Consider the following 18073-nt stretch of genomic DNA (forward strand, 5'->3'; position numbering starts at 1 on the left):
TTTTTATTTTCATTTCATAAACTACAGCCGGCAATTTTTTGATATCAGGAATATTGCAGTGTCCAAGAATTTTATGCCATATCTGTAAATCATGGCAGACGGTTTTCGATGGGACTGCGCTATTTAAATAATATAGTCTTCCATTTTCTTTAATGTCGAATACAGTTCCATTCGGGTACACCAGTTTTGATTTATTGGGCTAAAGTTTATATTTGCACCTTGTTTAATGGCAGCTTGTACAGAAAATATATTTTGTTTAAATTTCAGGATCAGAAGAGCATTTTCTAGAATACAGAAACATAGTTCATCTTTATTATTCTTTAGCGAGATTTTAGCATTGCCTCTTTTAAAAACAATATCATTTACTCAACTGCCATCAGCACGTTCTACAAAATGATTTTGTGGCTTAAAGTTGAGATCAAAATTGATAAAATCAGATTCCTTTGTAATCACATGGTCGGTGGCACCAAAATCGACAAGAAAATTATTGTTTGTTGAATGTACATGTAAATAAGAATGTATGTTCGCTAACGGAGCTCTCCGCATTTTTCATAGAGTCGCCATTTTGAGTCCTGTATCTATATTGGAAACTCTTGTGATTAGGTCGTCAACAATTATAGCAAATAATTTTTGTACTTTTCTTAGGAGAAAAATTGTTTTTGGAAAAGTTGCGATTTTTATTCCTGGCATAGGTATAATTTAATTTTGGTGTTTTTATGTGTGCATTTTTAAATTTCATGATATTTGTAGATTCATTTTTTCTGTGATCATTTTTTCAGTTTCCTCGTAACTTCTGAGTGCTACCTTGAATTGATTAAAAGTCATGGGTTTTTCTTTCTGGGTTATCACGGTGGTAAATGGCTTGAAATCACTCGGTAATCCCTTAAGGACCATGGAAATTAACAGACTGTCGTTTATAACTTTACCAGACATTTTTAAAGAATTTGCAGTCGTTTCGGCTCTTATAATATAATCTGTCATGGTTTCGGCTTCCATTCGTTTACAGAAGTCAGTTCAGTATATAAAGAAATAATTTTGGGTTTTCCTTTCGATAAATAATGCTCTCTTAATATGTTCAGTGCTTTGCAGCCATCGTCCAGGGCTTCACTTATTACCAGTGATAGACTTCGGTCATCTAAGCACTGTATTAATTGTGCAAAGACAATTGCGTTCTTTTCAATGAAGTTTGAGTCGTTTCTTTTTCAGGTTGTGCCTGAAGTACTTTGTATAGCTTTTGAATTCGTAGATATCCTAAAAATTTCACTTGCCACAATTCGAATTTTGATTCGGATCCGTCGAAATAAACGTTGGGTCCATAACTTCTAGTAGTGTAAGCCATGTTTAGTTTCAGAACAGTTTCCAATGGTTCGTTGTTCTACACAAGTCCTGGGAGGTGACTGGTTTGCATTAGACAGTTCTCGAGTTGGAATCCACAGAGCAAAAGATTCTTCCCATGTTGACACGAATAAAACATATGCGAAATTGCTACAGAAAGATTTAATATTTATGGAGCAATTCTTGTTTCTGATTGGTTCGTAGTAGAATGTGAATTAATTTGATTTATCAGTTCCTAGCAGCATCGTTTATAAACAGAATCTCCCGACTGTGCGGGATCATACCCCATAATAAAATATTGCAACAAAAACCCTTTTTCTATTTATTTAAAAAGAAAATATAACTCTCTTACATATGGGTCGTGGAATTGCATTCACTAGAAAAAGGTCTAGCTAATTTGTATATTATTTTACACATTTATTTGAATTAATTCCCTATTAGTTTTTTTTGTTTTTTTATAAGATGATCATCGGTTTTCTTATGGAATGATCATTATGTGTAATTGTATTCATGCAGATATTCTACATGATTTATACTTGCGTATATTTGCATAAAAAAGTTTATAGTAAACACAGATCTCTTTCCATATATATTTATGTATTTATGTTTAAAAAATGTTGCCTACCAAACTCCTAGAGTTTTTGGTCTACAGACATAAACTTCATATATAGGTATTTGAACCCATGTGAAAGTTTATATTTTGGTTTTAGTCCAGAAAAATCTGTGAAAATTAAAAAAAATGAAATTTGCCAGGTGAAGATCGAACGACGGCATTACGAATATGCATGCATAACGGTTCATGTTTTAATTTTTAGCCTTGCAGCAAACATGTTTTCATAGCTCCTGTCATTAACGGCAGAGAGAAAAATAAATCGTAAGCTAAACGTTTGGTTTTGATTCTTGGTGGTGACACACAAGTTTCGCCTTCATTTGAGCTCATCAGTTAGACACGTCCGAACTCAGAATTCGAAACCCGAACCTCTTGCATGAGTAAACATGCTGACTGTGGAAATAATTATATATTCTCTCACATTCTGAAATTTCTATTGCTTATTGCTCGTTAGGTAAGCTTGTAAGCGAGTATAAAATTCCTACTTGTGAGACATCGGCTTAAGTTATAGCTTTTCGCGATGATCACATCCCTTGTCGAAAGTAGGTTCATTCCACTGTTGGATTTTGTTGCGGTTTACTTGATCTGTGATAGTTAATAAGACTTTCTTGTGTGCGGCGCGTTTGTTCAGTTGGTAGAGTGCTTGCTGTACAATTGTTTTGGCCCTTTACTGATATTTGTGTATATAGTTCTATGTATGCTTTTTATTATTATTATACCAGCGTACAAAAACACAAAACAAAATAACAAAGTCACAGTGATCTATAGATAATCCCTCTTGATGATAGTTTGATACATTTACAATTTTTGGAAGTTTTCTTTAGTCCATCATCATTTGCAACACACTACATTATCTTGAATTTTACTGTAAAACTATTTCCATAAATGCACACACACACACACACACACACACACATATACATATATATATATATATATATATATATATATATATATATATATATATATAAAGAAGCTTTGAATAAAAAAATGCAAAAATAAAAATAAAGAATGCAGTTTAAATTCCTGGAAGGAAAAAAAAATTAACTTTAACCTATCGCAGACTTAGCACCTACATAACCCGACTTCTAAAAAGTTTATACTGACAAACGAGAATTCATTTATATAAGGATGAAAAAAAAAAGCATTAACTAAAATTGTTAAATAGAAATAGACTTAGCATTTGCATAAGCCGATTTTGCAAAAGTCTTCAATTTTAAAACAGAATTTAACTATATAAGGATGAAAATTTTGTAAATAGAAAACGGGGATCATCAGCTTCTTACCATGTAACTGTTTCGGAGATTTAAAAACATATATACTGAGGGTAGTGTTTTACATGTTAGAAGGGTTGATTTAATTTGAATTTTAAATTGAAATATATTTGAAATACGTTTGAAAGCCGAATTACAACGCAAACAATAAAAAAATAAACAAGTATTTACTTGTTTAAAATTAACATATTTCGGAATTATACTCCTTCGTCAGAATTTTATATATTTTCTTTTTTTCCTTGCCATGATGTTAAGGTGAAGAAGACAAAAAGTTAATGGAAAGTCCACGTGCTTTTATCGGCGATGTTGTTTTTGAAATGCCGGAAGATATGCAATTCAGGGTAGTCTTTTCCGTGTAAGATGCGTTGATTGAATTTGAATTTTAACTTTAAATACGTACCAAATACTTTTGAAAGTAAAGACTTGTTTATTTTTTTTGTATTGTAATTTGGCATTGAAACGTACTTCATACGTATTTCAAGTTTATAGGAACACAATTTAAGACTGTAAATTATATTTTACATGAATTTGTTGGTCGACAGGAAAACAAATTCATATAAAATATAATTTGCAAGTGTGTTCTATGACAAGTTCTATTTCCTATTTTCTTTGCATTGAGCTTTTTTTTTTATTTGGTTGGGATTACTATATAAATATTAATATTCATATTCACTTTAAGTTTACAGAAGCTTTGGCTTATAAACTTAATTTTTACTTGATTTTATGAGTTTTGCCAACTAGCAAGCACTAATCAATGACTAAATCAAAGTAGAGAGATGTTTTTCTACATTCAAAATGGAAGTAGTGATAAAGTAATGAACGCTAATTTCTTTCACTAATGCAAAGTATTTCATATTTCATTGCATGATTGAAATATGTTTTTATTAGAGTATTTTTATTTATGCAATATTATAACATTATTTATTATTTATAACATTATGTTGTCTATTTTTAATATCACAACGATACAAAACGAATTCTATGCTTAACAACAAAATAAGTTTACAAACCTTGAAAAACACATTTACATCTTTGAAGTATTAAAATTGCAGGATTCCTTTAATTTTCATTTGATCGAAAGAAAATAAGGAATATGTGCCAAAAAATTTGCTTTTCGAATGCTGCCTGTGTCTGTCTGCAATTAAAGAATAGAAAAAAGATACAATGTCATTAGAATCGGTTTAACATCCGTTTTACATGCTGGCATATGTTGGATGGCTTTTAGTTATTGACTTCTAAACTAACCTATCTCTGGCTAGGTCTTTATTTATTTATTTATAATATCTATTAATACTTATCACTTCCTCCGGAATTGCCATCCTAAAAATTAATGTATTGTGTTAAGCATTTTAAAATGTTGTTACTGGTTTCATGCATATTGTTATTAATTGCTGGATTTTAATAAAGGTAGCCTCGATTATTTAGAATTTGTTTAACTTTGTTTCAGAATGTATTATTTTTGTGTTATTAAAAAAAAATTGTCTTAAATAATAGGGAATGGCATTTATGTTTTTGTAAATGCTGGTAAGTTGAACTATAGTTTACAAGATTCGTGGTGAGGCAACATGATAAGGTAGTGGTTGTAAAACTAATGTAGCTATTAACTATTATCATAAGAATTGCATTCTCTCAAAGGGTATTTAAACCGAACTTTCTAAATATATATATATATATATATATATATATATATATATATATTGGTATATTAATCTATTTATATATTTGTATACATAGGATTCACTCCTAAACAATCCTTATTAATTTTAACATACTTCTGCTGGGCATAAGGGGTTCAAATGTGGACTATTTTTTAATTTAAGATTTTTATAAAAGGAAACCCTTTCTAAATATTCAGCTATTTTTAATTTTTGTGAAACTTTAACAATAGTTATTAGACATCAATTAATAAATATTCATCAAATTTCAGTTTCTTCAGAATATTTTAAAGGGTTTTCAGGAGGAATAATAGGGCCACAACTTTCCATTTGGTAATTCAAATATTTCAAATTTTCATTGAACTTGGATTGTACTCAGTTGGCACCAACAAAGCAATATTTACTAAATTTCAAATTTATTATATCTATTATTTTTAATTGGAATTCTTTATTTAGATGAGTATTATTTATATTAATTTATTCATTATTTTCATCTTCATTGGTTGTTGTTTCACGACGTTTCGGCCAACTATTCCTCTGGCCTTCGTCAGGTGGTAACCGCGATGGATAGGAACTTCGAATCTCTTAACTGCATTCTCAGCAATCACTGCCATCCAGAATTGTTGTTGTCTCACCACGTTTTGGCCAAGTAAGCCCGTGGCACAGTTGATAGAGACGTTGAATCTCTACCATTCCAGATGAGCATTGTCTGAAGATAGTGGTTTCAATCCTACCCAAAGCCGGCCAGAGGCTTACTTGGCCACAACATGGTAAGACGACAACAACTATGGATGGCAGTGATTGCTTAGAATGCAGTTAGGAGATTTGAAGTTCCTATCCGTCGTGGTTACCACCTGACAAAGGCCAGAGGAGTAGTTGGCTGAAACGTCATGAAACAACAACCAATGAAGATGAGAATAATAGTCCGCAATCAATAAATTGATATTATTATATCTAGAATGTAATTTTAGAATGCCTTTTTAGACACATTTAGTCGTTATAATAAAACCCTACATTCTATCCTATGAGCGACATCATCACAATCACAATCACCTTTAGAGAAGTAATTCCTATTTTCCCCTCTAAATCACAAGATCACAAGTCTTCCTACTGCCCCCACTCATCACCAGGAGGATATCTGCACTTTCGACGGATATGGGATTACACCCTTATTAACTGGATAGACATAAATCATAAATAAAATGATCTTTCCATTTCCCAATGTAAAAATTCTCCCTTCTTACATTCTGCCAAATCTCATTGGCTGAGAGCTGAAAATTTGTTAATTCCAGAATTTAAATCTTATTGCAAAAATGAACGCTCCAGAAATATAGTGTCACTCTCTACATGAGGCAATTGTTTTAAATAAAATAAACCAAACTGCAACAAATCGAGACATGTTCATAAGCCAAGAAGTCTTTTATTTTTACATTAAATATATAAACCGTAGACATTCATCGTTCTTATATAGTTAAATCTTTCGTGTTTACATAGATCGTACATGTTGTCATTAAATACTGTTTTTCGCCACATTAGCACATGCTGATAAGTTATTATTTCATTTTTTTTGCTAGGTAAATCTTGCTTTTTTTTTAAGTATGATCGACTAAAATTCTTTCTTTATATGCTAAATAAGAAAAAATAAAACAGATTGAGCGAATAATATAGCCAAGACCTGGATTTTGCCAAAACCTTACACAGTGAATTATATTGCTAATCATAACCAGAAATTGACAATTTATATAACACAAAATCCCTTTATGTATGCTTTTGAAGCCTTTAAACTGTCTATTGCTGACTATTTGCATAGTGTGTGTGCGTGTGTGTTTGCTTGTGCATGCGTGTGCATGTGTGTGTGTGTGTGCATGTGTTTGTACGTGTATTTGTGCATGTGTTCCTGCACGTGTGTTTGTGTGTGTGTGCACGTGTGTGGTTTGTATGTGTGTGCCTGTGTCTGTGTGCCTGTGTCTGTGCAATACAAATCAATTTAATACTTCTGTCAATCAGACTCAGCCACGGAAACGTGTGGCAGGGTGGGTACAGCTAGTATATAATATTTTGACTGCAGAAATTCTGGTTCAAAATATCAAAGGTTTGCAATAACAGATGCCACATAATAATTTATTAGGTCTAGGTTATGAGCCATTATGTTATGCCATTTTTTAACACAATTATAGACGCATTAAGTCGTTATAATAAAATGCTACATTGCATCCTAGCAGTAACACCATCACAATCGCGACATTTATATATATATATATATATATATATATATATATATATAGCTATATATATATAGCTTAATGCGTAAGAGGAAAAGAGAGAGTTGAATTCCACAAGAAGAGACTTATCTGGATATTGCCAAGCTCAACAATTATATATATATATACATTTGTAGAGGAAGGAGTGCCTATTTTTCTCTATAAATATTTAGTTCTTGCATTGCTACCAGTTGACACCAGGACCAATCCTACATTTTCCTACGATACTTACATTGCACCCATCATAACATACATGATCATATAACATAATCTTTCCAGTAATCAATTAAAAAATGATAAATTTTGCTAATTGACATGTCGTATATGTGTACACATTGGTTGATGTTAAGTGGGCATAAGTTTCCTGTATCATAATTTTCTGATTCAGTTGGGAATTCAATGTAGCCACCTTCAGCCTCAATCACCATTTTCATACAGGTCTGGAACTGGGAGCATGCTTTTTCCACAAGCGCTAGTGGGAGCTTGGAAAATACTCAATGAATAGAGGTGATCAATCTGGCTTTGGGTTATGGGAGGCCATGTTGGTGATGTTCTCGATGTATGACCACATGAAGTAGTCTGCGGGTTCAGGTCAGGGGAGGAGGGGGGCAGTAAGAGAAGGATACAAAGGTAGAGCACTCTCTCTGAAGCCAAGCCTGGGTCTCTTTGGACGTTGGCTGGCACTGAGTGCTGCTGCAACACCAGGGTCTTCCAGCGGCCACCTGATTGCACCAGGGGATCTCCACACTCTTCAGCACATCCAGATACACTTTGGTGTTGACTTTCAAGCCAACTTTGAAGATGTGAGGTGGCATGATGTTTCCCTCCCTTGAAACCACACCAAAGACTATAATCGTGGCCGGAAACTTCGAGCTGTGCCGTTAAGTGTTGAACCATCCAGATTTGCATTTTGAGAGTGCTGGCAATGGTCCTGTTGTCATAATTTGCATCGGTAGAGAGCATGAGTTGTACAGTAGTGTATCTCTGATCTCACTCGTTGAACATTGTGTCACTTTCAGACATGATAGAAGGCTCATATTGCTCTTGGAATTTGTACACAACTGACCAACTATTAGATGGTCTGCAAGAAAAAAAGAAAACCAGTTTTCATCAAATAGAAATGGAATCATGTCGTCTTTTCTATGGCGACAAGTTTATCATTCAAACTCTGTATGAGTATAAGTTTGTGTCACTTACATATTTCCTAGAATAATTTCTTTGGAAATAATTTACTTACCAATAAAATGTTGGAAAGAATTTTGCTCCACAAAGATTTGTCAGTTAGAAAATTTTGTTTCGTATGTTTTGAAAGCAAATCACGAAAATGATCCAATGTGATGTCACCTTTGGCACTTGGATCTGAATGTTGAAAATCCGTCTAAAATTAAAAAAGAAAGAAGACTTTAAAAATTCATTGAGAGATTTGGATTAATAGATTAGCATTCATTGGTTTAATCCAAACTTCAGATTTTATCATTTTATTTTTTTATTTATTTTTTTTTTTGTCATGGAAATCACTCCAGAGAAGGCATGAAACCACTTAATGTAAGATACTAAACTAAGATACTAAGAATGAACAATGTTTATCACAAAGGCAGGAGATACCTATTTTGAAAAGATGAAGGAGGAAAATAGTTAACAGGAAAAGAGTTCACAAGGTTTATATAAAGAAACAACTGGAATACGAAACTGTATTACAACTAAATATAACAACAGCGAATTGCTGAAGACCATTAGACCAACAAATCAAACGAGATAGAACAAAAGAGGCAGGGAATAGATGAAACAATTCTGAACATGTCATAATAGTATTTATAAAAATACTGAGACTAAGAACATCACGCCTGTGAAAGAGAGGGTGCAGAGAAGAAGAAAGGGTGTCGCCAATCAAATTACAGATACATTTTTGTAATTTATCAAAAATCCTGAAATCAAAGATTTACGAGCCCATATATGACAACAGCACTCAATACAAGATCTGATAGTAAATTTGTAGTGATAGAGAAAAGCCTCAGAAAATAGCTATTTAGAGAGAATTGTTTTTATGAGAAACAGAAAGGAAGTATCTCCTATAAAGATTTGATGAGAAAGTAATCAAAGTAATAAAGAGAAAAGGAATTTAGAGAAATTTCGTGACATATGAGATGCAATATTATACAGAATTTGACTTGAATTCTAATGAAGATTTGCTGTTTGAATACGAAACTATTCTGCTATCTTTTGAGGACTAATCAAGTTTATTATACTATTTCAGCCGAATGTATAATCTTTCAATGTTCAGTTCAATTTTTTAGGGGGAGGATAGTGTTCTATTGTTATGAGATCACCCTCAGGCATTACCTCCTCCTTTAGGGGCCGATTAGTATAGTGTATGTTCGTCTGTCATGATACCATTCTGACAGATATTACCTCCTTTATGGGGAGGAGACAGTGTAGTATATGTTCGTTTGACATACACTGCTGATCAAAAATTTAGGACCACTTAAAAATCTTTAAAAAAAACCTTTTTTAAGGATAGATTTTAAACTCTTCCGACTTAAGGTTACTAATACTACAATCTAAAAGGTTATGGAAACAAATGTACATTCCAAAAATTTTATTTAAAAATTTGCATTTTTATTAAATTAGACTTTTTACACATCATCAAAATTATAAGACCAAGGGTATAAATTGTTAGATTTATGGTAATTCTAATGTTTTTAGTTCAGTTAGAGATTAGTGATCTCTGTGTAAAGGTGTTACCATACCTAAAGCAAAAAAACTAACCGAAATTGAGCGCTCTCGAATTCTAGGATTCCATAAGCAAGGTTTGTCACAGCGAGCGATAGCAGCTAAGGTAAATCGCAGTAAAACTGTTATTTGCAACTTTCTAAAGAATACTGAGAATTATAGAAAAGCAAAATCCTTTGGTAGCCCCCCCCCCCCCAAATTTCTCCTGCATTGAGTAATAGAATCAGACGGGTTGTTATGAATGACAGAGGACTTTCTTCTAGTCAAATTAAGGCAGTTACAAATGCTGATTGCAGTCTAATAAGCATCAGACGACACTTACAATAAAAAGGCATGGTAAATAAAAAACGTAAACAAATTCCTCGATTGCTTCCATGTCACAACGTGGACCGCTTAAGATTTGGGACGTTGAGAAGTGGGAGAAAGTCCTGTTTTCTAATGAGAAAAAATTCAATTTAGATCGTACTGATCGCTTCCAGCGATATTGGCATGACAAAAAAAAATGCTCCTTGAAATTTTTTACACACGTCATAGTGGTGGAAGGTCCGTAATGGTATGGGTGTCTTTTCTTATAGAGGGACGATGGAGCTCCATGTGGTGCATGGTCGTCAGACAGCAGCTGGTTATGTTAGCATGCTACAAAAAGCGTCTTTGATGATGGAGGGTCATCGTTGTGTGGGGATGGGTGGTTATTCCAACAGGATAATGTGCAGTCCACACAGCAAGACGGACTTTGAGCTTTCTACAAGAAAAGGGAAGCCATCTCTTGGGCCATCCTGCATGCTCACCCAACTTGAACCCAATTGAAAATGTTTGGGGATGGATGATAAGAGAGGTTTATCAAAATGGTAAACAATATTCAACAAAAAAATGAACTTTGTGAAGCCATCTTCAGAAACTGGAGCAAGATCTCCTGCAAAAACCCTTATTTCTAGCATGCCCCAAAGAATTTTTGAAGTCATCAAAAGCAGTGGAGGTAGAACTCATTATTAAGTTTGATTGTTGAATGTTTTCATAGAATTTTTGTACAATTTAATAGAATTTTTGTCTCTGGTCTTATAATTTTGATCATGTGTAAAAAGCCTAATTTAATAAAAATGTAAATTTTAAAAATAAATCTTTGGAATGTAGCTTTTTGTTTCCATAACCTTTTAGATTGTAGTATTGGTAACCTTAAGGCGGAAGAGTTTTAAATCTATCCTTAAAAAAAAAATTATTTTTAAAAAGATTTTTAAGTGGCCTAAAATTTTTGATCGGCAGTGTATCAGCAATAATACCCAACAGATGGATGTGCTAGTTATATCAATAGTGAAAATGTAAAATTAATAGAAATTGACTTCTATTGAAAGCACGGAGAAAATGAACTTCAAAACATGACGGTTAGAAGATCAGACACGCGCGATATTTTCTTTTAAGATTGGATTAAAATATGGGAGATTTTACTTTTGTAATGACCCTCGTATTTTATGTTGCTTTTTGGGAGAAATATTAAGTTCATACTATATAGCTTGTATATGAACCAGGAATGTTAATATTTAATTGCAAAAAAAATGAAATGTTTTGTTTGGGTGTGGAGGGTAACGTTTTTATAATACTTTTTTCCCAAAACATTTTAGTTAATTTTAGAAAGTTAAAATTAAAAGAAAGAGATTGGGTGCGTGTGTGTGTGTGGGGGGGGGTAAGGAAATAAAAAAAAAAAAAAACAAACAAATGCAAAAAACAAAAGTCATCTAAGTCCCCTACCCATATCATGAATTGTTTGATGTGTTGCAGTTTTCAGAGAAATTGTCATTAGAGAGAAAAGGAAAAACAGGGAAAGCCGAGAAGAAGAGGAAAAGGGAAAAATAGGAAAAGAGAAAGAAAGATAAAATGAGAAAGATAAAAAGAGAAATGAAAGCAGGCAAATAAAAACAAAAAATACAAGTAGGTAAGACAATCAATTTGACAGAAATAATTTTTTTCTTCAATTTTATTTATATTTTTGGAAAAGAGCGAATCCCCCCCCCCTAAAAAAACCCCGGAGAACTCACATTCATGGGAGAAATCTCCTTTTGTCTGGATTAAAATGAGCATAGAACTTACATCCCTGGTAAACTCAACAGAATTTGAAATCTAAAGAGCTGAATCCATAGTCAGTGACCATATCTTTTAGGTCAACTCCCCATTTCATTTTGAATTATTTTACAAGATCTTCAGAACAGGAAATGATAGTTTCGTCAAGGTTCACAGAACCCTCTTCCTCCTCTTTGGCAAGAACATAACGAATAGAAGAAAATAAAGAGCTTCTAGTTGTCAGAATTAAACTGATATACTTACCAACAATTCGGATATGGAATCATTTAACGTATCAAAATTCAGATAGTTGTAAGCTTCCAAAGCTGGTCCACTGGAAAGATAAAAAAAATATTGGATAAAAAGAAATTTGAGGTGAATAAAAATGGCGCAATCAAAAACAATGCTGCGTTAGTGTTTGCATTAATATTCATATAAAATTATAGACAGTAATTAAATTTTTTATATATAAATTATTATTATCATTTTTATAATCATCATTTTTTATTCTTATTTTATTATTACCATTTTATTCTTATCATTTTATTATTATCATTTTTATTATTATTATTTTTATTATTATAAACTTTGATATTATCATTTTTATCATTATCAATCTTTATTATTATCATTTTTATTATTATCATTTTTATTATTATAAACTTTGATATTATCATTTTTATCATTATCATTTTTATTATTATAAACTTTGATATTATCATTTTTATCATTATCATTTTTATCATTATCATTTTTATTATTATCATTTTTATTATTACCATTTTATTCTTATCATTTTATTATTATCATTTTTATTATTATCATTTTTATTATTATAAACTTTGATATTATCATTTTTATCATTATCATTTTTATTATTATAAACTTTGATATTATCATTTTTATCATTATCAATCTTTATTATTATCATTTTTATTAACATTTTTATTATTACCATTATTATTATTATTATTATAATATTTATTATTATCATTTTATTATTATCATTTTATTAACATTTTTATTATTATCATTATTATTATTATCATCATATTTATTATTATCATTATTATTATTATCATCATATTTATTATTATCATTTTTGATATTATCATTTTTATTATTATCATTTTTATTATTATCATTTTTATTATTATCATTTTTATTATTATACATTTTGATATTATCATTTTTATCATTATCAATCTTTATTATTATCATTTTTATTAACATTTTTATTATTACCATTATTATTATTATTATAATATTTATTATTATCATTTTATTATTATCATTTTATTAACATTTTTATTATTATCATTATTATTATTATCATCATATTTATTATTATCAATTTTATTATTATACTTTTTAATATTATCATTTTTATTATTATACATTTTGATATTATCATTTTTATTATTATCAATTTTATTATTATCATTTTTATTATTATCAATTTTTATCATCAATTTTATTATTAACATTTTTATTATTATCATTTTCTTTATTATCGTTTTATTAATATAAATTTTATTATTATCGTTTTTTATTATTATAATTTTTATTATTATAATTGTAATTATTATCAATTTTATTATTATCAATTTTAATTATTATCATTTTTATTATTATCATTTTTATTATTAACATTTTTATTATTATCAATTTTTATTATTATCAATTTTATTATTATCGTTTTATTATTATCAATTTTATTATTAACATTTTTATTATTATCATTTTTATTATTATCATTTTTATTATTATCAATTTTATTATTATCAATTTTTATTATTATCATTTTTATTATTATCATTTTTATTATTATCAATTTTATTATTATAATTTTTATTATGTTCAATTTTATTATTATCATTTTTATTATTATAAATTTTATTATTAACATTTTTATTCCTAACATTTTTATTATTAACATTGTTATTATTATCAATTTTATTATTAACATTTTTATTATTATCATTTTTATTATTATCATTTTTATTATTAACATTTTTATTATTAACATTTTTATTATTATCATTTTTATTATTAACATTTTTATTATTAAAATTTTTATTATTAAAATTTTTATTATTAAAATTTTTATTATTAACATTTTTATTATTATCATTTTTATTATTAACATTTTTATTATTAAAATTTTTATTATTAAAATTTTTATTATTAAAATTTTTATTATTAACATTTTTATTATTATCATTTTTATTATTAACATTTTTATTATTATCATTTTTATTATTAAAATTTTTATTATTAACATTTTTATTATTATCATTTTTATTATTAACATTTTTATTATTAAAATTTTTATTATTAACATTTTTATTATTATCATTTTTATTATTAACATTTTTATTATTAACATTTTTATTATTATCATTTTTATTATTAACATTTTTATTATTAAAATTTTTATTATTAAAATTTTTATTATTATTATTTTTATTATTATCATTTTTATTATTATCATTTTTATTATTATCATTTTTATTATTAACATTTTTATTATTAACATTTTTATTATTAACATTTTTATTATTATTATTTTTATTATTATCATTTTTATTATTAACATTTTTATTATTAACATTTTTATTATTAACATTTTTATTATTATAATTTTTATTATTAACATTTTTATTATTAACATTTTTATTATTATCATTTTTATTATTATCATTTTTATTATTAACATTTTTATTATTAACATTTTTATTATTATCATTTTTATTATTATCATTTTTATTATTATCATTTTTATTATTATCAATTTTATTATTATCATTTTTATTATTAACATTTTTATTATTAACATTTTTATTATTAACATTTTTATTATTATCATTTTTATTATTAACATTTTTATTATTATCATTTTTATTATTAACATTTTTATTATTAACATTTTTATTATTAACATTTTTATTATTAACATTTTTATTATTAACATTTTTATTATTAATATTTTTATTATTAACATTTTTATTATTAACATTTTTATTATTAACATTTTTATTATAATTATTTTTATTATTATCATTTTTATTATTATCATTTTTATTATAATCATTTTTATTATAATCATTTTTATTATTAACATTTTTATTATTAACATTTATATTATTAACATTTTTATTATTAATATTTTTATTATTAACATTTTTATTATTAACATTTTTATTATTAACATTTTTATTATTATTATTTTTATTATTATCATTTTTATTATTATCATTTTTATTATAATCATTTTTATTATTAACATTTTTATTATTAACATTTTTATTATTAACATTTTTATTATTATCATTTTTATAATAAACATTTTTATTATTAACATTTTTATTATTATCATTTTTATTATTATCATTTTTATTATTATCATTTTTATTATTATCATTTTTATTATGAACATTTTTATTATTAACATTTTTATTATTAACATTTTTATTATTATCATTTTTATTATAAACATTTTTATTATTATCATTTTTATTATTATCATTTTTATTATTATCAATTTTATTATTATCATTTTTATTATTATCATTTTTATTATTAACATTTTTATTATTAACATTTTTATTATTTTAATTTTTATTATTATCAATTTTTATTATTATCATTTTTATTATTAACATTTTTATTATTATCATTTTTAGTATTAACATCCTCATTATTATCATTTTTATTATTAACATTTTTATTATTAGCATTTTATTATTAACATTTTTATTATCAACATTTTTATTATTAACATTTTTATTATTAACATTTTTATTATTATCATTTTTATTATTAACATTTTTATTATTAACATTTTTATTATTATCATTTTTATTATTAACATTTTTATTATTATCATTTTTATTATTAACATTTTTATTATTAACATTTTTATTATTAACATTTTTATTAATCACATATTTATTATCAACATTTTTATTATTAACATTTTTATTATTAACATTTTTATTATTAACATTTTTATTATTATCATTTTTATTATTAACATTTTTATTATTAACATTTTTATTATCAACATTTTTATTATTAACATTTTTATTATTATCATTTTTATTATTATCATTTTTATTATTAACATTTTTATTATTATCATTTTTATTATTAACATTTTTATTATTATCATTTTTATTATTAACATTTTTATTATTATCAATTTTATTATTATTATTTTTATTATTTTAATTTTTATTATTATCAATTTTTATTATTATCATTTTTAGTATTAACATCTTCATTATTATGATTCTTATTATTAACATTTTTATTATTAACATTTTTATTATTAACATTTTTATTATTATCAATTTTATTATTACCATTTTTATTATTATCATTTTATTATTAACATTTTTATTATTAACATTTTTATTATTATCATTTTTATTATTAACATTTTTATTATTATCATTTTTATTATTATCATTTTTATTATTATCATTTTTATTATTATCATTGTTATTATTATCATTTTTATTATTATCATTTTTATTATTATCATTTTTATTATTAACATTTTTATTATTATCATTTTTATTATTATCATTTTTATTATTAACATTTTTATTATTATAATTTTTATTATTATCATTTTTATTATTAACATTTTTATTATTATCATTTTTATTATTAACATCCTCATTATTATCATTTTTATTATAATCATTTTTATTATTAACATCCTCATTATTATCATTTTTATTATTAACATTTTCATTATTAACATTTTTATTATTAACATTCTCATTATTATCATTTTTATTATTAACATTTTTATTATTAACATTTTTATTATTATCATTTTTATTATTATTATTTTTATTATTAACATTTTTATTATTAACATTTTATTATTAACATTTTTATTATTAACATTTTTATTATTAACATTTTTATTATTATCATTTTTATTATTATTATGTTTATTATTAACATTTTTATTATTAACATTTTATTATTAACATTTTATTATTAACATTTTTATTATTAACATTTTTATTATTAACATTCTCATTATTATCATTTTTATTATTAACATTTTTATTATTATAATTTTTATTATTATCATTTTTATTATTTACAGTTTTATTATTATAATTTTTATTATTATCATTTTTATTATTATCATTTTTATTATTAACATTCTCATTATTATCATTTTTATTATTAACATTTTTATTATTATAATTTTTATTATTATCATTTTTATTATTTACATTTTTATTATTATAATTTTTATTATTATCATTTTTATTATTATCATTTTTATTATTAACATTCTCATTATTATCAATTTTATTATTAACATTTTTATTATTAACATTTTTATTATTATAATTTTTATTATTATCATTTTTATTATTATCATTTTTATTATTATCAATTTTATTATTAACATTTTTATTATTAACATTTTAATTATTATCATTTTTATTATTATCATTTTTATTATTATCATTTTTATTATTATCATTTTTATTATTATCATTTTTATTATTATCATTTTTATTATTAACATTTTTATTATTATCATTTTTATTATTATCATTTTTATTATTAACATTTTTATTATTAACATTTTTATTATTATCATTTTTATTATTATCATTTTTATTATTAACATTTTCATGTTATTATCAATTTTATTATTAACATTTTTATTATTAACATTCTCATTATTATGAATTTTATTATTAAAATTTTTATTATTAACATTTTTATTATTATAATTTTTATTATTATCATTTTTATTATTATCATTTTTATTATTATCATTTTTATTATTATCATTTTTATTATTAACATTTTTATTATCATCATTTTTATTATTAACATTTTTATTATTAACATTCTCATTATTATCAATTTTATTATTAACATTTTTATTATTAACATTTTTATTATTATAATTTTTATTATTATCATTTTTATTATTAACATTCTCATTATTATGAATTTTATTATTAACATTTTTATTATTAACATTTTTATTATTATCATTTTTATTATTATCATTTTTATTATTATCATTTTTATTATTATCATTTTTATTATTATCATTTTTATTATTAACATTTTTATTATTATCATTTTTATTATTATCATTTT

The 18073-nt window shown here is 24.8% G+C and overlaps 1 protein-coding gene across 6 annotated transcripts in view; it reads right to left on the reverse strand.

Moving 5' to 3' along the window:
• Positions 1-18073, reverse strand: part of LOC145247907 (uncharacterized) — a 151029-nt gene that overhangs the window by 7729 nt on the left and 125227 nt on the right. For all 6 annotated transcript variants that reach the window (XM_080109536.1, XM_080109535.1, XM_080109534.1 and 3 more), the window contains 3 exons: positions 12182-12251; positions 8373-8513; positions 4230-4354 (listed from right to left, as the gene is read on the reverse strand). In XM_080109536.1, the coding sequence (XP_079965662.1) occupies positions 4286-4354; positions 8373-8513; positions 12182-12251 (280 nt within the window). In that variant the 3' untranslated portion in view covers positions 4230-4285. The remainder of the gene's footprint in view (positions 1-4229; positions 4355-8372; positions 8514-12181; positions 12252-18073) is intronic.

This window comes from Euprymna scolopes, chromosome 26 (assembly GCF_053919585.1).
Source record: "Euprymna scolopes isolate OS-2025 chromosome 26, ASM5391958v1, whole genome shotgun sequence".
NCBI lineage: Eukaryota > Metazoa > Mollusca > Cephalopoda > Sepiida > Sepiolidae > Euprymna > Euprymna scolopes.